At 40.5% G+C, this 23,043-nt stretch overlaps 1 protein-coding gene across 4 annotated transcripts; it reads left to right on the forward strand.

Moving 5' to 3' along the window:
* The first annotated feature begins 1,316 nt into the window (after positions 1 to 1,316).
* On the forward strand, positions 1,317 to 22,492 carry DDX4 (DEAD-box helicase 4). Of its 4 annotated transcripts, none has more exons than XM_066182356.1 (20): positions 1,317 to 1,454; positions 1,716 to 1,800; positions 2,298 to 2,361; positions 2,633 to 2,707; positions 4,266 to 4,343; positions 4,542 to 4,622; positions 4,848 to 4,925; positions 5,124 to 5,204; positions 5,429 to 5,506; positions 5,705 to 5,803; positions 7,796 to 7,938; positions 9,010 to 9,162; positions 10,558 to 10,712; positions 13,235 to 13,364; positions 14,332 to 14,498; positions 17,717 to 17,862; positions 18,689 to 18,788; positions 19,898 to 20,168; positions 20,324 to 20,404; positions 22,197 to 22,492. In XM_066182356.1, exons 2-20 carry the CDS (start codon positions 1,738 to 1,740, stop codon positions 22,266 to 22,268), a joined length of 2,115 nt encoding a protein of 704 aa, XP_066038453.1. In that variant the 5' UTR covers positions 1,317 to 1,454; positions 1,716 to 1,737; the 3' UTR covers positions 22,269 to 22,492. The 4 variants fall into 4 exon arrangements, with proteins under 4 accessions (XP_066038453.1, XP_066038455.1, XP_066038454.1 ...); XM_066182358.1 differs by having other exon boundaries at positions 1,411 to 1,454; positions 1,719 to 1,800; positions 19,898 to 19,989; XM_066182360.1 differs by having other exon boundaries at positions 1,436 to 1,454; positions 1,719 to 1,800.
* The last annotated feature ends 551 nt before the right edge of the window (positions 22,493 to 23,043 follow it).

Below are 23,043 nucleotides of genomic sequence, written 5' to 3' on the forward strand. Positions count from 1 at the left end.
CAACTCACCATAAATATCTCAGGAGAACAGACACACTGCTCTTTTTCTTTATGGCCAAAACAGAGCTCCAGTGCAATGCGAACAAGCCAGCCATTTTGGCTCGTGAAGCAGCTTACTCAGCTTCTTTGTTTAGGCAAAAAGTAAAACAGTTACCACAGTGGGTGAAATTTAACTCATGAACCTCCCTGGTAGTTGTTTCAGGTGCTGCTTTGGGAACTTGTGAACAGCTTAACACCCTTCCCACAGAGATGCTCCCACTGCAGATTCTTCATCCTTGAACATTATGTCTGACTGAATACTTATTGAAAGCTGGTAACTTGCAGCGCTATGCACATCGCACACACATGCATCCACCCACCCCCCCACACACACACTCACACACACACGGTCTAGTGGTGCAGGTTTAACCTCACTGTGAGACAGAGAAGCTGGTTATGTTGCTTACCCACTTTGCACTCTAACCTGAGTCCTGTCTTGATGCTATTGAAAAATGAGCAGCTTCAAAGGGTAGGGCTTAACAGATGATGGCTGATGGGAAAATAACAAAAGCATTAGCTCAAAGACCACTTCCCAAGATTTCCCAGGAAATATGCTTTGATGCCTAAAGTCCCTGCAAGATAGTCAGATGTTCACTGCAGAAATTCAGATCTGGTGTCACCTCTCTGCCACAGAAGGCATTAAAGTTCTTCAACAGACACACAATTTTTCAAATTGTGTTTATGATGAGGAAAATCTGTTGAACATGGTGGAGCAGGTTTTAATGGGTTTTATGGTTTGTATGAAACGATATAGGACATTCCTTAATGTTTTTAGGAATAAGCATTACTATGTTACCTCAGAGCATGAGATAAGGTAGAGGTACAGAGAAGACAGACACTGCACTGCTAGCTTGGAAACCCAAGGTGGAGTGCCAGACTACTTGCTAATAATTTTAGTAGATTAATTGAACTGATAGCAGTGCAATCCATGTTCTCCTCCGCTCCAGTATCATGTCCTGAGCCAGGAATTCAGCTACCTTTCTTATCTCTGACAAGTCTGGTTTAACAAGAAACAGCGGCAAAGAGGTGTCCTTCTTAAGTTTGGGTTGTCCCGGGAGGTTAATTTTGCTTCTTTTTGTTTTTTAAACATGTAACTTGTTTAAACAACTTTTTTTTTTTTTTGTGTTGTTGTTTGTTTTTTGCTTTTAAATTCCAACAAAAGCACACGCCCCGTTGGATGTTAGCTAGCGCTTGGAGCAGGTGTGAGAAGTGAGCTCGTACCCGCGCCGGCTGCGGCTCGGTCTCGGCAGCGCCGTTCCCGCCGCAGCGGCCGCACGTGGCCGGGCCGGGGCGCGCCCATTGGCTGCCGGCGCCACGCGTGACGGGGCGGCAGAGGCACGTGCTGCCATATTGAGGGCCGTCGGCAGTAGCTGTCGTTTTCTTTCGGTGCGCGGCTTTGGGGACGGTGGGAAGGAGGTAGGAGAGGGGCTGCGCGCTGCCCTGGGGGAAGGGGAGTGCTTTTCCGCGGGAGGGCCCCCACCTCCTCCGAGGAATTCAGAGAATTCACACCATCTCCCCCGGCGCAGCGCCCGGGCCCGGCGCGCTCACCCCCGCCCACAGGCGTCGCCTGCCCGCCATGTCGGCGAGCCTCGGTGCGGGGCGCCATTTTCTCTTCTTTCGCTGTGCGCCCCGGAGCCTGGCGGGAGGCAGGTACTAATGTGTGCTGTCTCCTGCAAGCAGGTTAGTCGGGGCGCGCACCATGATTGAAGAAGACTGCGATGCGGAGATAGGGGACGAGGCGTTACTCCCATCCCTTGAGGAGGTATTGAGGTCGGGGGGGGGGGGGGGGGGAACAGCTGTGGCAATGGAGTATGTTTGTTTTTCCCTTTCCTTCCTCCAACCGTGTCCCTGCAACCCGAGTGGCTGCTGGGCAGTGGTGTCCCCTATTCCCGTGATTTTTGGAAGTATGGTAGGTAGCCATAGGAGTTCACTGGTATTGGTGGGAGGAGTTTTTCTCTGCACTGGCGATTTACTTGCTGCTGTTTTGTTTAGCTGTTAGTGATTGTTGTGTGCTTAAGTGGATTTATCATGTCAGTTGTGTATAATGTGATTTTTGGTAACATTCAGATGCAAACAGTATACCATTGAGTATCCTGAAATGCAATAAACTGCAGCAAACAGAAGGACGTAAGAGTTTGTATTTCAGAACATGCAGGAGGCAACTTCTTTTGAGTGCGTGACTTAGTATCTGTGTTTGTATTTATGTATTTTGCTAGGCCTAAAGTCGTCATGATGTCGTTGCTTTTTTTCTTTCTGCAGGTTAGCTTGCTTGAGAGACCAAATGACCTGGCATCTGTCTTCAGTCCTAATGTAGACTCATCTGGTATGTGAAAGGCACTTTTGACTTCGGTGACATTTAGAAGAGTTGGTCCCGTGAGCATTGTGCAAGATAAAAGGAAAATACAATATTATTGCGATATTTTCATGGGACCCCTATGGAATAGCAGTATCAAATTATGTAGAGAACATAACGAGTAGACTTTCTTTTTCACTGTCAATGCTTCCTTGTTTACTGCAGTTATATAGTAACGTATAATTACTAATGAGTCAAAGATAGCTTTGAATTTTAGCTTAGTTCTGTTTTTTGATTATAGGTACTGATGAATTTGTGAACACTCAGCATCAGTCAGTGAATAGTTTTGGGAGAGGAGGGAACGTAGCAGCCAAAGGTATCATCCAGCAGTGATTGTATTTCTAATGCTAGTTGTATACCATACATTAAATTTTGCCATGCACTCCTTTCAGTCAGCAGGCAGGTTCAGCTCCTTGAAAGTAGAGCTCTGTCATGCATGACTATGGCTTGGGAAATCAACCACCATCTCTCCAAATGCCCTTCTCTTCCTCCTTCTTTCCCTGGCTTTATATGTGGAGCTTGATGCCACATGGGATGGGATCAGCTTTCCTGGCTCCATCCCATCCCATCTTGTGCTCCCTCACCCCCTCTTGCTGGTGGGATGGAGTGAGGAGCAGAAGAGGCCCCAACTCAGTGTGAGCACTTCTCAGCACTAAATAAAAACATCTCTGTATTATCCATACTGTTGCCAGGAAATCCAGAGCACAGCCCTTTGCCAGCTGCTGTGAAGGAAATTGACTCTGCCCTAGTCAAAACACAGCACAGTTTATTCTTTGAAAAAATGCTATACCATTTCTGCATCATTTTTGTTGAACCCCATTATATTGAGTGAATGCTAGGCTTATTTGGTGTAGGGCACTGTAGCAAAACAGCCGGTTTTGCTGTAAGCTCTCCAGCAGCAATTTTTATGTAACTTGCAAGCTGTATTTAAGATTTATTGTATTTATGGATATTTAGGATACTGTCATTTACATATGAGCCCTGAAGATAGAATTTTTATATCTCTAACTGATGTGGGAAAATGAAACTGACTGACATACTGGTCTACACACCAAGCTTTGGTGGAGAAGAAGTTGCTGTGCTAGGAGAACTTAATGGTGTCCTGTACCAGATGATGCTGTTTTTGTTGTTACTGTATGATAGAACGGGTGTTCAGCTGAAGAATAAGGACTAAGGAGTAAATTATGGTCTAAGCTGATTGTTAGGACCTTAGAGAACACTGGAAACTCAAGTCTAAAATGGGGAATACCTTGTTTATGTATATGACTTTAGGCATATGCATATGTTTATTTGTTTTCCTGTCCCATCAGGAGAGTGGCTAATGAAAGAGAATAGAAATAAGAACACGCTCCATATGTCTCACTGCTGACTGAATAAGCAGTCCTGAGTAATAAAAAAAATAGAACTTGGTAAATGTGAAAGACGTGTTTTCAAGTCCTCGCTTCATAGCAGGCCTCAACTGGCATTGTCACCTTAATCTTTAGTACCAGTTAAGAAAGGTGTGAAGGGACAAATGCTGTCAGTTGACCTCAGACCAGAAGTCTGAATTGATGTGTGTCCTTACTGAAGAGTTGAAGTTAGTGAATTGATTAGCATAACCACACGTAAAGTCAAATACTTAAAAGACCCAATGTTTGATTTACTTCTTGAAATTGTACAAGAGATCATTACTGATCTCTGTCAGACTTCTTGGCAAAAAGTACTTCCTGTCTTCATTTTTTTTGTATGGTTAGGCAAAACATTCAGTTATATATTAAATTTCTTGTGAAGTTATTAAAGAAGGACTGAGAAGAACAATTACTAGATGTAAGGTGCTTGACCTGCACATCAAAATGAGCCAAACTTCAGTGATTGTGTGGTATGCTGTACTGCAGGTTTTCAGGATGGAAATGGAGAAGATGCTGTTACGCAAAACAGGGGGTTTAAAGGATTTCGTTGTGGCCTTGGACGAGGTGAGAATAAATTTTTTGTATTGACTGGTTTGGATGATGCCAGCATACACTGGTCCTTCTTTCTGGCTTTGTTCGTTCCCTGAGAACCAGCAGGCAAGAGTGAAAGCTTTGAAACGGCTTCTTCAGCCAGATAAAAGGAATTGGATCTGCTCCTGCAGAAGTGGGCAAATTGAGTTACTGTGTGCTGTATTATTGCAGGTTTTCAGGAACAAAACGCTGTAGATGGTGCTGGTGCCGAAAACAGAGGGTTTAAAGGATTTCGTGGTGGCTTTGGACGAGGTGAGAGGAAGTTTGATGGTTTGGGCTTTTTTTTTTTATACTGAGAGGTTTGTATGGGTACTGCACATTTGGTGATCTTCATGGGTTTGCTTGCTCTCTTAAGGACAACCAGTACAAGGGTGAAAGCAGTGAAATGGCTTCTGTTCTTCAGCTAGATAAATAGCATTTGATCTATACGTGCAAAATTAGGCAAACTACATTACTTTGTGTTATGCTATGCTGCAGGTTTTCAAGATGGAAATGGAGAAGATGCTATTACGCAAAACAGGGGGTTTAAAGGATTTCGTGGTGGCCTTGGACGAGGTGAGAATAAATTTTTTGTATTGACTGGTTTGGATGATGCCAGCATACACTGGTCCTTCTTTCTGGCTTTGTTCGTTCCCTGAGAACCAGCAGGCAAGAGTGAAAGCTTTGAAACGGCTTCTTCAGCCAGATAAAAGGAATTGGATCTGCTCCTGCAGAAGTGGGCAAATTGAGTTACTGTGTGCTGTATTATTGCAGGTTTTCAGGAACAAAACGCTGTAGATGGTGCTGGTGCCGAAAACAGAGGGTTTAAAGGATTTCGTGGTGGCTTTGGACGAGGTGAGAGGAAGTTTGATGGTTTGGGCTTTTTTTTTTATACTGAGCGGTTTGTATGGGTACTGCACATTTGGTGATCTTCATGGGTTTGCTTGCTCTCTTAAGGACAACCAGTACAAGGGTGAAAGCAGTGAAATGGCTTCTGTTCTTCAGCTAGATAAATAGCATTTGATCTATACGTGCAAAATTAGGCAAACTACATTACTTTGTGTTATGCTATGCTGCAGGTTTTCAAGATGGAAATGGAGAAGATGCTATTACGCAAAACAGGGGGTTTAAAGGATTTCGTGGTGGCCTTGGACGAGGTGAGAATAAATTTTTTGTATTGACTGGTTTGGATGATGCCAGCATACACTGGTCCTTCTTTCTGGCTTTGTTCGTTCCCTGAGAACCAGCAGGCAAGAGTGAAAGCTTTGAAACGGCTTCTTCAGCCAGATAAAAGGAATTGGATCTGCTCCTGCAGAAGTGGGCAAATTGAGTTACTGTGTGCTGTATTGTTGCAGGTTTTCAGGAACAAAACGCTGTAGATGGTGCTGGTGCCGAAAACAGAGGGTTTAAAGGATTTCGTGGTGGCTTTGGACGAGATGAGAGGAAGTTTGATGGTTTGGGCTTTTTTTTTTCATATGGAGTGGTTTGTACGGGTACAGCGTGTGTGTGGGGATCTTCGTGGGTTTGCTCGTTCCCTAAGAACTACTCAGCTCCAGAGAACTGAGAATTCTTTGTGTTATGGAGAGCAGAACTGGTTCTGTTCTTCGGCTGTGTTGTGACATATGAAAGGTCTCTTTAGAAAATGAGTATTACTGGGTATAATACAGTATAGGTTGGATTTCATGAAGAAGTTGTTGAGACTGTTGCTCTTCGGATTTCTTGGAGTAAATAACTGCCTTTAATTGTAGTATATCGTGATACTAATTTTATACCCTCTATCTGTCTGTTACTGGTATGAAAGGTGGGCAGAGGTACATGCCTCAGTCTAGAACTCAGGGTTCTAAGGAAAGAGGAGCACTCTCAGATGGTGCAGGTGAGGCTTTTTAGTAGCAGGGGTGAACTGTGTGGATTTCCTCAGTGGTGATTAATAACAAAGCAGTTCCTTCTTAATTCTGGCAAATACTGTCCACTAGTGTTTCTCTCTTTGAAGAACCTCCTGCAAATGCTAGGTATCTTGGATGTATGCCTGTAAGACACGTTTGTAACTCATTTGGATTTTAGTTATTGGATTTTCAAGCTGTTGTGTTACACAATCTTTTTTTCTTTTTTTTGCTGATGGCGTTTCAGTTAACGCACAGTGAAGCAGTGTTGCTAACCCCGAAATTGAAAGAAAGCCTTAAAGAACTTGCTAAGTTTCGAAGGAGTCATTCTAGACTTGTACAATTCTACCTTCTGCAAGGGGAAATACTTTATTGTCAGTGCTGACAAGTAAGGTGTGTGGTTCTGACATGCCACTTAATTCCTGATTTAACTTTTATTTTAATGTTGGGGGTGTTTTGTTGTCTGCCAGGGATTTTTCCCCCATAATGCTGCTGTATTCTTTTGCTACTAATGCTGCTTTACTTGGCTAGGTATATGTTGTTCTACCTAGAGCATAATTCAGATTAGGAGTGGGATTAAAATAGGTTAAGCATTAAAATGATCAGTGGGTGGCTGATACTCTCCATGTAAGAATATCTTGTGTGATACTCATAAAAAAACTTTTCATTGTAGAAAAATGGCTCAGTAGTTCTTCACTCAGAGAATGAGTTGCAGTGAAGCCCTGGAACAGGTTGACCAGAGAGCTTGTGGATACCTCATCCCTGGATGTGTTTAAGGCCACATTCAGTTGGGCTTTGAGCAGCATGGTCTAATGGATGATGTCCATCCCGAGGCACAGAGATTGGAAATGGGTGATCTTTAAGGTTCCTTCCAACTCAAACCATTCTCTGATCCAGTGATTAGTATACTTGTTCAGAAGTGATACTTAATATCTGAAGAACAACTAATTTGCTTCTGTTTGACTCAGTCCAACTCAATTTTTTCAGGTTTTTTGTTCAAATAAGGATTTTTAGGCGGTACAGTCTTAATAGAGGCAATGTGCTAGTGCTTATAGTGGACATAACTGCATCCTTAACACAGAATAGTAATTCCTTTTTCATGACTATAGTATAAACTATTAGTGTATTAGAAACTGTTTTGGAATTTGGTGTGCAGCAGTTGCATCTGTCTGTATGGAATTTCATGTGGAAAGAGAATTCCTCAGAAAGAGTAATTTGTGTGGGAGGCATGTCCTTCCTTGTATCATGAGAGATTGTGTCTGCCCAGATGATACAGAAGAGCCTAATTTAATTTTTTTGAGTACCTCTTGACAGTGGGGTCCTTGAGTGAATGTAAGACATGAATGCTTTACAAGTCTGATGTCATACGGAGGTAAGTGTTAGGTCTCATAATATAAAATTAAGTTCTGGTGGAATGAATGTATGGAATTTTTTGCCTTCCTGAAAAGTGAAGGGAAATCCAGATGACATCTCGTTGAATTTAACTCCAGTAACTTCATACTTAAAACAGTTTTATTTTAACTTTTCTTTGTATTGTTTGTGAACTTAAATGGTTGTGTTCTTAAGGTCCAAAGGTGACTTACGTGCCTCCTCCACCACCTGATGATGAACAAGCCATCTTTGCACATTATCAGACAGGAAAGAATTTTGACAAATATGATGAAAACGTTGTTCAAGTGTCAGGACTGGACCCTCCAGCAGCATTAATGGTTAGTGAACTGTTTATTCTTACAGTTTATGCGAAGCATGATTTACAAGGATGTGTAATGGGGTCAGTATTTGCAGCTAATGAAAATATTAATAAAAATACTCTTGCAGATAGTGTGATGTTGGAAGGAGGTGCTCCCCATTTGAAAGACAAAATTTTGAATTCACAATAACTAAAAAAATACATAAATGGTCCAGAGAAAGTGATACTGGATATATAGGAAGAATAGTCATTAAGTTGTGGAAGAGTACCAGTTTAAATATTGAAAGAAAGAGGTCTTTGGCAGCAGTTTTTTGGGCAGGCTGTTATAGTTACCTTATTGAAGTAGGTTGCTGAGGGATCTTCGAAAATGTAAATGAACACCTGTTGAGGTACTATTGATTTGGACAGAGGAATGTTTTAAAGTAATTTCTAACACTGTTCTCTGTGGTTGCTGTTCATTGTTTAACATATAACTAAGTTTTTTATCTAATGGGTGGCCAGTGTTGAAAAAGAAAAAAGCTCTTAGGGAGGAAAGTGAGAAGTGCAGAGGGGTTAGTAGCAGCTGAGTTGAAAGTGAAGATGAAGAGGTATATTCTCCCCATCCCTCTTGTGAAAGGTTTTCTCACCAAAATTAAACTGATTTTTCTTACCTGTGTTGCTTTTTGGTCCTGCCTAGGAATGTTGTTGTAGCTACCCCTACTGGTTTTGGCACAGAGATCATGTGTAGCTCCTATCTGAAATGAAAGTAAAGACTTTTGGGTTTTTTTCACAGCATGCTATCTGAGTTTACTTGGCTTGAATCCAGGTATATGGCTTCTGAGCATGTAGTCTTGAAAATAATAAGACCAGGTGAAAGTGTTCAAATTCACTGTCCTGCAGACAATGTTATCTGAATGGCATGAGCAGATTTTAGAGACCTTCGGGGCTTTTACCTTAAGGAGCCTTGGCAAACTAAATGACTGCTGAGACTACCTCTAAAGTTAACACTTTTTAGTATTTGGATGTCTGTATCCTGCAGTAAGCATTTTGGGTTTTAAACTTCTAGCTTCTGTGATTGTGTAATAGCTGTTAATAACTTTTTCTCCTACAGAGTTTTGCAGAAACTAACATGTGTCGTACTTTAACTGAGAACATTGCTAAAGCTGGATACTCTAAACCTACTCCAGTGCAGAAGTACAGCATTCCAATTATACTGGCAGGACGGGATTTGATGGCATGTGCCCAGTCAGGATCAGGAAAAACTGTAAGCATTTTGTGCAGTATTTATGCTATTGAAAGTGTATCACTGAGCTTTTAGGGGGATGCCTCACTCTTCCATGTCACATGCTTAACTGTTGTCCAGTAATTTCACTTGCACAGCAGTGCGAGTGAACTCGTTCCAACAGGTCCACTTGCACAGATAAAAGTGATAAGGTCGGCACATTTTGGGGTTTATTCTTTATATCAGTAAACCAGTGTCTTAATACAGCAGGCCAGCCTTCAGAGATACAGCTGTGGATTGAGAAGTATGGGCAGGCAGTCCTAGAGACTGTTGATGACAGGACTCAGCAGTTGAAAACAGAGACTTCCGTGTTGACTGGGGTTTTGTCTTATTTAGAGGGTTTTTTTTGTTTGTTTGGGTGTTTGGATTTGTGTGTTTGCTTGTTGGTGGTTATTTTTGGTGGGCCTTTTCCTTTTTTTTTTTTTTTTTGGTTGTTGTTGTTTTGTGTTTGTTTGGTTTTTTGTTCCTTTTTCTTCTGTTGTGTGTGTATGAGTTACGTGTGGGGTTTTTTCCTTTTTTTTTCTTCTTCAAACTCATGCCAGAGTGTAACTGCGTTGTGCAGGTTTGTCATATTTGGTTTGATGAAGTCTGATCTGCACCAGTCTTGGTTTTGGGTGATTCAGTTTTAATCATGGAACAGTGTTAAGAGTTGATATTAAATTGAAAATTGTCTCATTTTTTTAAACTGTCAATGTACCCAAACCTAACTACTGACAGCTGGTGGATGGGAATGTTCAGAAATGAAGTATAGCTTTTTGCTGTTCAGTTTAGTGTGGAATTCTAGTTTTGTTTTAATGTAGCTTACTAGTTACTTCTTTTGAAAGACCCCTTTTGTTTGCAGAAGCCTGTTCTCTGAATGTTCTGAATGCTTTTGGGACCACTGTACAGATGCAGGTTTGTGGGTATCTAGTCTTATGTGGAAGTAATTGCTGGTATGGTGCAGCTGTGCTGGAAACTGATCCGCCATTGTAGTTGTCTGGAGAATGTTAATACATGATTACTTTACAGACCTACTGATGGTAACTCACAGCTTTTAAGTACACATTAAGGATGGTTTTGGTCTTGGGTTACTTCATTACCGGGATATGTAATCAGTGTGTGGAACTGTATGGTAAGTTAGCCACTGCATGATTCTGTTGTTGTGTTACTAGACTGTTAAGATCCAGAGAGATACTTGCATACTGGTTAACAAGGAAAAATAAGTTTAAATGTTCTGCTGTGAATTCAGGTCAATCCTTTTGCAGTCTGATGTCCTTGGTCATTGTGTGCACTGTCATTCAAGACTTAAGATTGATACACAGATTTTAATGTGGCTCATAAAAGCGTTCAAGACTAAACAGTCCAAATACTGGTGTGGTTTTCTTTTTTTCTCCCCAGGCAGCCTTTCTTGTACCAATTGTGGCCCAAATGATGAGGGATGGTATAACTGCCAGTAGCTTTAAAGAGCAGCAAGAACCGGAATGTATTATTACTGCCCCAACTAGAGAACTGGTAAATCAGATCTTCCTAGAAGTGAGAAAATACGTGTATGGGTAAGCTTTTCCACTGTTGCCTGGTATTACTGATAGTTACTTTGCTTGCATCAGGAGTGCTTTATTTTTTTCATAAATATTTGCAGATTTTTGTGCCAATCAAATTACAAACACTTGAGTTTAGATTACAATGAGTTCAGATTATGGTACTGGTTAGCAGGTTTCTTACTATGTGACTAGGGATTTAAGTGCCTGATATTTCTGATATTGGGGTTGTTGTGTGGGACCGGTGAATGGAAGGCTTACTCCAGCTTGAAGCAGAGATAAGTATTCAGCTTACCACTGGAGAGAAAAGTGAAATTCTTAAAAAACATGTTAGGAGAATTTTCCTTGTCTGACTGTCCAGGAGCCACTCTGGGAGTCACTTTGACACCACCTGTGACTTCAAGTCCCTTTGCAGCAGGTGGCTCTAGTGAGCTGCTGGCTGCCCTACTTGACTCCCTACACACACCACACAGAAAGTCGTGAGGTTTTCTCACTGACTCAACCCGAGGTTTCCCATAGCAGAATCTCAGACCTTTGTTTCCTTCAAGTGATTTCATTGTTTTGCAGCAACATGTAGTAGCTCAAGCAAGGTGTCTCCTGAACGGACCCCTGAACAAAGGAATCACTGGGTTTTTGTAAGCTCACAGTTTATGTACCTAGTATTTTAAAGTCTTCTTACTGAATTATTTGCTCCTGCAGAATCTGAGTGTCAGTGACCTGGCTAGTGATGCAGGTCCTTATGGCGTTTGTTAAGCAAAGGGTCAGCATCATGGTCTTTTGCCTGGGCTCCAGCTATTTCTTGCCACTCAGAGATCTGGCAGTGGCTGGCACTGCAGCTGCATGCTGAGCTACCTGCACTAGATATATTCAATATGAAGAAACTCACTAGCTTGTCTTATGTAATTTATACTTGCTTTACTTTCATCTTGACAAAATGGAAGTGGGTGTTATGGGTTTTAGTTAACTTACAGTTAATGGTTTCTAATTACTCTTACTTCCCTGTATTTCTGGTCTTAGATGTGTCACATCTTAAAGAAAGACTTCGAACAAGAGATCTAAACTTCTCACTAAATCCTTTAATGTTGTGTGAGACTACATTTGTACTAGATTTGTCATAAATCTTTTTACTAAGTAATCGGTTCTGCCAGTGTACAGAAGAGAACTAAATCTATTGTATGTAAGTTTGTTACCATTCGGAGGTGAAATGGAGAACATCATTGCTGCAGAATCTGGTGGGATAAATCATACTTGCCTTTGTTAAAGCAGACTTACACTTGGAGGCTGTCTGTCTTCAGCAAGAATGATTGTGTTTGCATATCTAGTTACTAAATATGTTACTAGGAACAGCTTAATGCCTAAAAGTGTTATAACTTTGTAGCTGGTTGTGTTCATTAAGCTGTTTTTAACTAGATATAGATGATTTCGCCATAAAATAACATTTGAGTCTAGAAAGTTTCTCTTACAAGCTGGCCCGTAGTAAAAATGTGAACAAGTTAAACAGTATCAGGATGTGAATCTGTAGTGTCTAAAGAAGAGACCATGCATGTTGGTCAGTGGAGATTTATGATCTTAGGCTCTTTGATTTAATTTGCAAATAGGAATATGAAATAGGTATGTATACTAATAGTGGGTAATTATTGAAATTGTAAGATTCCAGAGGGATTTTATATTCTTGACTAAAGCTTTCTGAAAAGTTTTGATTAACTTCAGTAAAAATTTACCACATTTATCTGATCAACCACTGTTGCTTATGAAGCTGAATTAGTATTTTCAGTAAAAAACCATTTGAATTTGAGTGTGAAAATACTCATTGCATGCATGTAAAAACCTTAGTAGAAGGTTATAGAGATGAGCTTGTAAACATGATTCAGAGCTGTGTAAGGTAGTTTTTGCTTAGAGAAGTGGTTTTCTACAGAAGAGTGTCTGATGTAGCTCTCCTTGGCAGATGTAACCAAAAAGCGTGGTGGGAAGAGCACTGTGTAATCTTTGAGTGGGTTTGCTGCCTAATCCTTTAGTGTTTGGAGTGAATCCTATGAGGGTATGTGGATTTGCTCTCTAATCCTTGGCCTTTATGGCCAGTATGATTAGCTGCTTTACAGAGGTGCTGTATGTCTATTTATTATTTTGCCCGTTTTAAGGTCTGCAAAGATTACTTCTGAAGCTCTAGAGGCATATGTAGTGGTGATTCTGCTTTTTCTGAGCATGATGTATAAAGGGGAACAAAGTCTTAACACTATTTTGACTGTTACTGTTAGTAGGTCTTAGTTAAAGAGAGGGGACAATGCAGGTGAAATCAGGTGTTTGTTCCTAGCAAGCCATTAGGGCAGCCTCTGTTGCGTAGTGTGAGGGGGAACTTCAGGCTTTCTTTGAGTGAGTTTCTGGTTTTGAGCACTGTTTTTGGATTGACCTATATGCTGAAGGAGTTAAACCACTCTTCAACTGATCTATGGTACATCTGATTTTTTTTAATGAATTTTCATGGAACAATACCGTTTGCGTACTTATACAATTAATCCGAACGTTTTTCTACATAACAGAACTTGTATAAGGCCTGTTGTGGCCTATGGAGGTACACAAATAGACTATTCAATTCATCAAGTAAAGCAAGGCTGTAATATCCTGTGTGCCACTCCAGGAAGGCTTCTAGACATTATTGGAAGAGGAGAGGTGAGATCTTAACACTTCATCTGAATTCCCTAAATACTCTTACCTAAAAGATAAAATACTATTTTTCGTTTTTTCTAAATTAGCAGAAGCAGAGGTTGGTTTTCAGTGCCTCCATCAGTATGCTGCCTTTGTGCAGGCACTGAAATACAGGTGGGGTTTTCTTAGGCTGTCTAAAGTCCATGAGGTTTTTGAAGGAGTAGCCTGAGTCTAGATCTTTTCAGTTCTCTTCAGAGATAGCTGGATAATGCTGGTCTAAATCAGAGTGGATGCAGTCGTCCTGGCAATAAAATTTTATAGCTTAAATACCTGGAATACCTTCACTTAATTTTTGTGGCATATTCCATAGTAGATCTTCACTTGAGGTTTGTTTTACTACAATGGATTTTATCTGTCTGGCACTATATTTACATACTGATCCAAAATACAAAAAACCTCCAGGTTATATAGTACTCTATTTGAATTTTTATTTTCCCCTGTCATTATAAATTCATATTGAAGATTTTTCTTGTTAGAGTGGTGACTCAGTGATACTCACTGAACAAACAAAGTTGTTAGGCTTTTAGTCAAAAGTGATAGTTTTGGTTAGCAATGGTGAAGTTGTAATATTCTTAATAATGGTTTCTGATTTTTTTTCAGAAATAAAAGGGTTTTTTGAGACTGTTGGAGGGTTATGAGAGAGTCTTTCTAAAATTCAAGGCATAGTTCCGAAATAGATTGGCTGAATTACAGTTGGTCTCTATGCTCCAAGTGTTTACATTGCTGAACCAAGTTCTGAAGCACTATGGTGTGTGAATTTGTGCAGATTAGAAGGCTAAGCAGAGGTTGAGATATAAACAAATCATAGTACTTCCACTTTTTATTAACTTGAAAGAAGTAAGTAAAAGGTGAATTTTGGCAATTAGGGTATTCTGTAAGTGCATACTGCCAGTGAACCAATGGTGTTTTTCTTTGTCTGAAATACTTGCAGATTGGTTTGCATAAAGTGAAATACATGGTGCTAGATGAAGCAGACCGCATGCTTGATATGGGTTTTGGTGCAGCTATGAAGAAGTTGGTATCTTTCCCAGACATGCCACCAAAAGACAAGCGCCAAACGTTAATGTTTAGTGCCACTTTTCCTGAAGAAGTTCAGACGTGAGTAGAATAAAAATAGGAATATGTCTGAAGATGCACTTGTATAGAACTAAGTATCTGAAGAGTTAAAAACATTCCTCGTTTTTAAGAGCTTGAAAATACTGAAAGCTATGATACTCAATCGTTGTTGAACTTAAGCAGGTACTCTAAAACATTAACTGCCTAATTTAGATGGTGACTCCTAAGTAATTTAGAGACTTGTCTGAAGGCTTTTAAATTCCATTTCTGCAGAAGTCCTCATGTTCCCCCTGTTGGTTTCTTGTTCCTCCCCCACCACATCTGTGCAAGCTCAAAACCAGTGTTGTTGCTCATAACACTGTGGCTAATGTAACATACCAATTATTGTTCAACTTACCAGCGTTTATGATATGCAGTTCTTACTTATGTGGATAGTTGGTATTTATTTTCAGTAGTTTTAAAGCTTCTACAAATGGATTTATGATGCATCTTACATATTTACTACTCATTGCCTTTAAAGTTCCTCTCACTTAAGGGAACAGTCTTCAACAGATGGTAGGTGTGGTTCCTGAGTAACAACAAAACAACTAATTCCCTGCAGGCAGATGGAAACTTTTTTAGTATTTCTTCTGCTTTTTGAGGCACCAGCATCTAAATACTCATTCTATTAAATCAGAAGAGTCTTTAACAGTGTGCTCTGATTCGCTCAGGTTTTGTGTTTGAAAGAAGAATCTCTAGGTCTGTTTTTATCATTGTGGTTTTGCTCATGCTTTTGCTATGTTTTTTTTCTTGTGTACTGAGGGGATGAATCGAGAGTACTGTAACTACCAGCATCTGAACAGAGATTCCTTGAATTGTTAAAGATGCTTGCTGTCTGCTTCCATTTCACGAAAAAAACCAGCAGATCTAGCTTTCTGCTGTCAGTCCTGCAGGATTTATAAGTGCTGGTGGAAGACTTCAGAAACCTGAGTGCTTGGATCATGGTTTGGAAGTGCATAATATCATAGTCCTAGAAGCGTTTTAGGTTAGACAGGACCCTTAAGCTGAGTAAGTCTAGCCATTAACCCAACACCAGCAAGTGAACCACTAAACCAATGCCCAAGTGCCACAGATACATATCTTTTAAGCACTTTCTGGGGTGGTGATTCCACTGCTTTCCAGGCCAGCCTGGTCCAATGCTTGAAAACTTTCAATGAAGATTTTTTTCCCTAATAGCTAGTCTAAGCCTCCCCTGGTGCAATTTTGAGGCAGTCTACTTCTTGCCCCTTCTTCTTGCCCCTTCTTCTTGCCCCTTCTTCTTGCCCCTTCTTCTTGCCCCTTCTTCTTGCCCCTTCTTCTTGCCCCTTCTTCTTGCCCCTTCTTCTTGCCCCTTCTTCTTGCCCCTTCTTCTTGCCCCTTCTTCTTGCCCCTTCTTCTTGCCCCTTCTTCTTGCCCCTTCTTCTTGCCCCTTCTTCTTGCCCCTTCTTCTTGCCCCTTCTTCTTGCCCCTTCTTCTTGCCCCTTCTTCTTGCCCCTTCTTCTTGCCCCTTCTTCTTGCCCCTTCTTCTTGCCCCTTCTTCTTGCCCCTTCTTCTTGCCCCTTCTTCTTGCCCCTTCTTCTTGCCCCTTCTTCTTGCCCCTTCTTCTTGCCCCTTCTTCTTGCCCCTTCTTCTTGCCCCTTCTTCTTGCCCCTTCTTCTTGCCCCTTCTTCTTGCCCCTTCTTCTTGCCCCTTCTTCTTGCCCCTTCTTCTTGCCCCTTCTTCTTGCCCCTTCTTCTTGCCCCTTCTTCTTGCCCCTTCTTCTTGCCCCTTCTTCTTGCCCCTTCTTCTTGCCCCTTCTTCTTGCCCCTTCTTCTTGCCCCTTCTTCTTGCCCCTTCTTCTTGCCCCTTCTTCTTGCCCCTTCTTCTTGCCCCTTCTTCCTGAAATGCCTAAAGGTAATGTTCACATTTTAGGGTGTGAAAACCATTCTTTCCTGGAGTCAGTTCATTCCTGGATTTAATCCTTTTCTGGGCCTGAAGTCAGGAAAGCTAATGATTTCCCCATACTCTTCAGGAGAGCTTTAAACGGTATACTGTTTTGCTAGTATTGGACACAAAGATGCTTTCTTTGGACCTGTTGGCTTCAAATCGTCCTGAATTTCTGTTCAGTGAACATAATCAAATTTAGTTTTAACACAACGTTTGGTTTTATACTTGGGCTTGTTTCTGCTGTTACATCGACCTTTGGTCTGATAGTTGAAGCTCTTTCTACACATGTGAGTTGAGAGAACATGCATCTTTCTAGTGGACTGGAGAACTTCTGTTTAGCATTTGAAGCTTCATAACTTCCAAAAGGCTGTGGTTTAATCCCAGCTGGCAGCTAAGTACTATACGGCTGCGCACTGTGGAAGGCTACTTCAGGGTCTCCCTGAAGCCTTCTCTTCCACGGACTGAACAACACCACCTCTTGTCAGTCTGTCTTCCTAGGAGAGGTGCTCCAGCTCTGTTACCAGGTTAGTGGCCTTCATGAACTCATTCCAATAGGTTCACATCTTACACTGGGGCCCCCTGAGCTGAACACAGGTGGGGTCTCACAATATCAGAGCTGAGGGGCAGAATCCCCTCCCTTGCCCTGCCGGCCACAGTGCTTTGGATGCAGTTCAGGGTACAGTTGGCTTTCTGGGCTGCAAGTGCACCTTGCTCAGTTGTGTCCATCCACTCATTCACCAGCACTCTCAAGTCTTTCCCTCCAGGTCTAGTCTGGATCTATTCTTTGTCCAGCCTGTATTTGTCCTGTCCTATCAACCTGTGTAAAATGTTTCTCTCCATCTTTTTTGTAAAACCCCTTTAGGAACTGGAAGGCTGCAATAAGGTCATTCCAGTCTTAATAACGCCCACCGCTCAACTTTCTGAGCTTGTCTTTAGAGGAGAGGGGCTGCAGCTCTGTGATCGTCATTGTGGCTCTGGATTTTCTCTGACATGTTAGTCTTCTGCTGAAGATGCCACAGCTGGATGCAGTACTCCAGCTGAGGCCTTACAAAGGCAGAGATAGAGCCCATTGACCTGCTGGTCACACTTCATGCAGCCTGGGATGTGGTTCGTGTGCTGGACCCAAACTGTGCCGACTCGTCTAGCTTTTTTTTTAAAAAGTAGTAAATAAGACTACTTGTATTGTTCCTCACGAAATGGGGGTTAAAAACATTTGTTGAGAGTGTTGCTTAAACATAAATTTAAAAATACATGCTTTTAAAGCAAAAATAATTACATAATATGTTTAATGTTGCTCAATTATGTGTCTTTTTCAGGCTAGCTGGTGATTTTTTGAAAACTGATTTTTTATTTGTTGTTGTCGGACGTGTGGGTGGAGCATGCAGTGATGTTCAGCAAAATATTCTTCAAATTTCTCAGGATTTCAAGAGGGATAAACTGATAAAAATTCTACACAGCATAGGTAACTTAATGCCAGTTGTTCACCAGGGAAGTCAAAATTGCTTGGTTTTAAACTTGTTTAAAAAGTCATGGCTGTATGGTTTTATTGTGTATTACATGCTTTACAAGACTTTGTTGAAGCGGAACTTGGGGAACTGTGGATTTTTAGGCATACTTGTGTAGAGATATTTCATAGAGTCATAGGGTAGTTTGGGTTGGAAGGGACTTGTAAATGTCATTGAATCTAGTCTAATGTCCAGTATTTGTCAATCATTCATCTCTGTTAAGTACTAGCAGACAACCTTCCTCTTAGATGGCTTTCTACTTTATATGGTCAGTTACTTCAGCATCTGGGGCTATTATCTCAAGATTACAGGTGTATTAAAATTATTGTGTGAATGTTTGGGCCTCTATTTTATTAGTGTCTGGGATTTTTCCATACTTGTGCTGTATGTCTTAATTTCTAATGCTGAAGACTGAATGTGAGTTCGGAATTAAAAAATTACCTGTGGAATCTTGCTTTCTATGCTTAGGCTGATGTGCTGCTTTGAGCCACATGCTGTAGAAAGGAAGTGCATGCCTGTCACAGGGAACAATGTTTGTTTCCCCCTTTTATTGAGGAGAAAAACAATATATGTGTCTTGACTCAGTTTCTGTATTGATATTGAAATTGGTGGATTGAATTTAATTAGCTCATTATAGGTAAGAAATTATAGTCGTATACTTTATTCAGAGACTGTTCAAAATGTGTGCCTGCATTAGGTGTTAATATAGATAAGTGCTACTCTAAATAGTGAAAATGTATCATGTTTCAAACTGCAGTGGCTTTAAACTTCTGTTTAACATAGGTGATGAACGAACCATGGTCTTTGTGGATACAAAGCTAAAAGCAGACTTCATTGCGGCCTTTCTTTGTCTAGAAAACATACCAGCCACTAGTATCCATGGGTAAGTATTTTTAAAGTGAAAGTCACCTGTGTTTTATAAGAAGCTTTTATTGAGAACTCACATTTGGCCATATCTCTGTAGTTTAGCTTGCTGTGTCTTCTGACAGACACTGAAATATGGAGGTTGAAGAAGGGCTAAAAAGGTCTTAGCATGCAGATGCAGGATGTTTGTGTATATCCTGTAGCTGTTGGATTTGTAGGTGTGTGAAAGCCACACAGCTTTTGAGAAGATCTGGCCTTCCACTCCTGGTGAGCCAGAATTGCTAACCCACAACCCCCTTGTGTTAGAGGAGGTTCTTAATACATTTCGATAGAATTATTAAATTATTGTGAATTTAAGTACACGTAGAATAACTGGTTCAGTGGAAGCTGTTAAGCTGTCATGAATGTTACTGGTTTCTGATTGATTTTGCCTTTTTAAGTTGAAGTTAGGATAGTTACTTTCTCTAGAGTAGTGGTTGTATACCGGTCTTCACTACATATCCCATGGTAAGAGCCCAAAGAGAACTATTTAGCTTTCTAAGTTGTTTTCTTATTTGGGCTATAAAGGACATGAGTGAAATTCTTACCCAGTGTAGTTGACTACTGGATAATCTGTAAATATTCTTCAAACATGGAAACACCAGAGTAAATATATTTCTTGTCATGATTATGCTTGGAAGACAAGTTCTGTACTGCTGACTGGCCAGTTTTTTTAGTATATCTGAAAAATGGTCTGTGTAGGAATCTGTGTAGACTTTTTCTTTGCTATTCTGTCTCCTTGCCTACAAAGCTGTAGGAAAGGCACATATAGTCATTTAAGCAAGTGGATTTTCTTAGGCAGTGAGTTTGATGCATAATTATCTCCAGTTCTTTTAAAAAACCTCAATCTCTCTAGAGACTTAACCTTTGCTCTATCTTGCTGCTCCTCAGTTAAAAATTGAGAAAACCTAAACTGGGAAGCACATGAATAATTTGAGGTTTTTTTGTTTTGTTTTGTTTTGCATTCATTGTCAGCCCACCCCTTCTCCCCCCAAGAGCTTCTTTCCATGAAACGCGGCTTTTAAATTGTATCTTAAATAATATTGTAGATTTTAGAGACATCCAGTCTAACCCTTGCTTTCTTTACAGAGATAGAAAACAGAGAGAGAGAGAAATAGCTCTTCGGGATTTTCGTTCTGGAAAATGTCCAGTTCTTGTGGCAACCTCAGTGGCAGCAAGAGGTCTGGACATTGAAAGCGTTCAGCATGTTATTAATTTTGATCTTCCTTCCACCATTGAGGAGTATGTACACCGAATTGGGCGAACTGGTCGTTGTGGAAATACAGGGAAAGCGGTTAGCTTCTTTGATAACAATTCAGATGCTTATCTTGCACAGCCTCTAATCAAAGTGCTTTCAGATGTAAGTTTCAAATCTTAGTGCTTAGCTTTTTCTGTTCTTTAAGATTTCGCTTAAATGTCCTGAGCAACAGTGACATTTTTGGTACTGTTATGGAACTCCTAATCTGAATTGGTAAAGCAGTCAAAGTGTCTGAATTGATTTTCCTAATTGCATAGGCTCAGCAGGAAGTTCCTGTTTGGTTGACAGAAGTTGCTTTTGAGGTCGAAGGAGGACGACTCCCAGTTAATACCCAAAAGGTAGGTCTGGAAATGAACTGCAAGTCGTGTCTGTTAGAACTTTGTCTCAGTTTAAAACTGTCTTCAGTGGTATATATCCAGAGTAATGCCACTGAAACTGTTCTGACTGTAATTGTGTCCCTTTTCTTAGTGGTGCATGTTCAAGGAATTCAGTATTACTGAAACTAATTTCTGGCAAGTTGCTTGGCTTGGGCTCTTACAGTATGGCCCCTTAATAGCTGCCATAGTCTTGGTCTGTAAAGTCAGGGTTCTTCAGGAAGAAAACATTCATACAAACATACACGAAAGCTGTAGTTCAGAAATTTCTCTGCTGCACATGTAGAATGGTAGCAAATAGTTGCCAATTACACTGTTACTGCTTGTTATGAATCACCCAGACAAGCAGCTCGTTTGACTGAAAACTTCAGCTAATTACAGTTAGATAAATGCCCCAGTCTGGCCCGTATCAAAATTCTTAATGTCTGTGATGGGGAGTCTCTTACTGTTGCTAATTTTAGGATTTAAAGTCTGTGCTTACTTACTCCTGTGTGGAAGCCTTTCCTTCATGTCTTGATTCCATAAGAACTTTATCATATCTCAGTTGCTTCCAAATGTTACAAATGTACTTTCTTTGAGACCATAGTAGAAATAATTGCTCTCAATGTTTACACAATGTCTGAAGCTTTGGTTCAAGCTCTGACCTTCTTTTCATTAATTATCTTTTCCTCTACCATAGTTATTGAAAGCATTGGGTGGTTTGGTGGTTTTTACCTGGCTGACTAGTCCGCTTACTGGATCTGAACCATTTTTCTGGGGGGCCTTAAAGAGATCTTAGCCCAAATGTCACTTCCTTCTCAAATTTGCAGCCTCACATTACAGATGTTGTGTATGTTTGCACGAACTTTTTATTCAAGAGTAATTCTTGACTCAGTGGTTCTTTCTTGCATATTCTAGTTCAAGGACACTTTACTTTTGCTTTTTTTGTAGATCACCTTCAGAGGTGGATTTCACTTGGTTGCTTCCAAATGCAGGTCTCCAGCCTTTGTTTAGTGTCTTCCAGGGTTTCATGAAATCCATCATTTCTAGGTCCAAGTCTCTCCATGTCCTTTACAACCTCTGAGTTACCGAATCTGAGTGTGACTCTTTGTCTGGAATAGAACAGATTTTCATGTGAGATCTGTCTGCTTGCATTGGGAATTCTGCCCTTAATATCACGTACATACGGTGCACTAGCTCTTAGAGTTGTAGATCGTGAGGTTCTCATTATTATGAGACCTTCCCATGTCAGTCTGACAGAAGCTCTTCATTTGTAATCAGTCCATTTTTTCATGAAAAGACAATCTGATAATCAAATGATGCATTTGAAAGAGGAATCTGTTGGAGGATGTTACGTGATTATTTTGAGCCGGTCTTGGAGATAACTGAGCTTTATTCTTTTTCCAAAAGAAAAAGATTTTACTGGGACGGTAATGCAGGCAGTAATTCTTAAGCATGTAGTGGAGAAGGAAGGGTTTTTTTCCTACAGTGAATTTTATGAGCTGATTTGTGTTGGGTAAGAAAAGAAGTAGGAATGGGAACTGTGGCAAGTGTTATTCCCACAAGTGATAAAATCTGAAGTTGATTAAACTGAGGTAATTTTACACCAGGGTCAAAAAACCTTGTAAATAGGAGATTAATGATGAAAACTTTCTGAGTGTTCAGATTACACTGAGATAGATGCATGCAGAAAGCTAAAATTGTTTTTTGTGGACTTAACCATTAAATGATTGAAAGTGTTAATAATTCTAAATTAGGATCTGTTGTGTTTTCCTAGAATTACAGAGGCAACAGGAATGCAGGAGTAAAGATGAAGTGTTCTGCAAGAGGAATTGAGTCATGGGATTAAACTACACTAAACTAGTTCATACTGTGTTGTGCTGTTAAGTGGAATGTTGTATGAGAAGATAATCTGGTAAAGTCTTAGTTTGGGAAGGAGCTTTATGTAAGGGTTTGCCTAAATTTTGTTCCATTTTTGTAACATGTTAGTTTAAAAGTTTGAATCTTGTGTTATGGTGATTTAAGGATCTGTTAAACAGTTCTTAAGCAGTTAATAAAAGTTTGAGAAGCACACTTTGATTGTTGCCTCTTTATCAGCTATATGTCATTGCAGTTTCATGAACTGGTGTTACTTTTGACATATGTGTAAGATTTGCATCTGCATGTGGAGCTAAAGGTCAGTGGCTACATCCACAACTTAGTGAAAATACATGTTTTTTACAGAGCCGTCTTCAGAGAAGGATGGAGCCCTGTGTTGAATCTGGTAGAATGTTTTTAGCTTTGAATGACATAAATACACTTCTGCTATCTCTTGGGGAAAGTTTGCTTTAGAACAAGCTTGGTGCCTTAGATCTAAAAATTTTCCCAGGCTTCCAGAAGCTATAGGAGGTAAGCAGTCACTAACACGTCTAAATTTCTGTTAAGTTGCTTTTTCAGTGATTTTTTTTTTTCCTTTTCAATACAGTACGTTACAAAGATGAGTATCATTGCATCCCCAAGGAAAAGGGTGAGGTCATTCTGTACTATCTTCCACAGCTGAGGAAACTTCCAAGCTTCTCGTGGTTTGCTGTTTAGCACACAGTGCTGAGCACTTTATCTTGTACATTCTTTCCACTAAATCCAGG

Source organism: Chamaea fasciata, unplaced genomic scaffold (assembly GCF_029207755.1).
Source record: "Chamaea fasciata isolate MVZ Bird 193981 ecotype frontalis unplaced genomic scaffold, bChaFas1.0.hap1 SCAF_4, whole genome shotgun sequence".
Classification (NCBI taxonomy): Eukaryota; Metazoa; Chordata; class Aves; order Passeriformes; family Sylviidae; genus Chamaea; species Chamaea fasciata.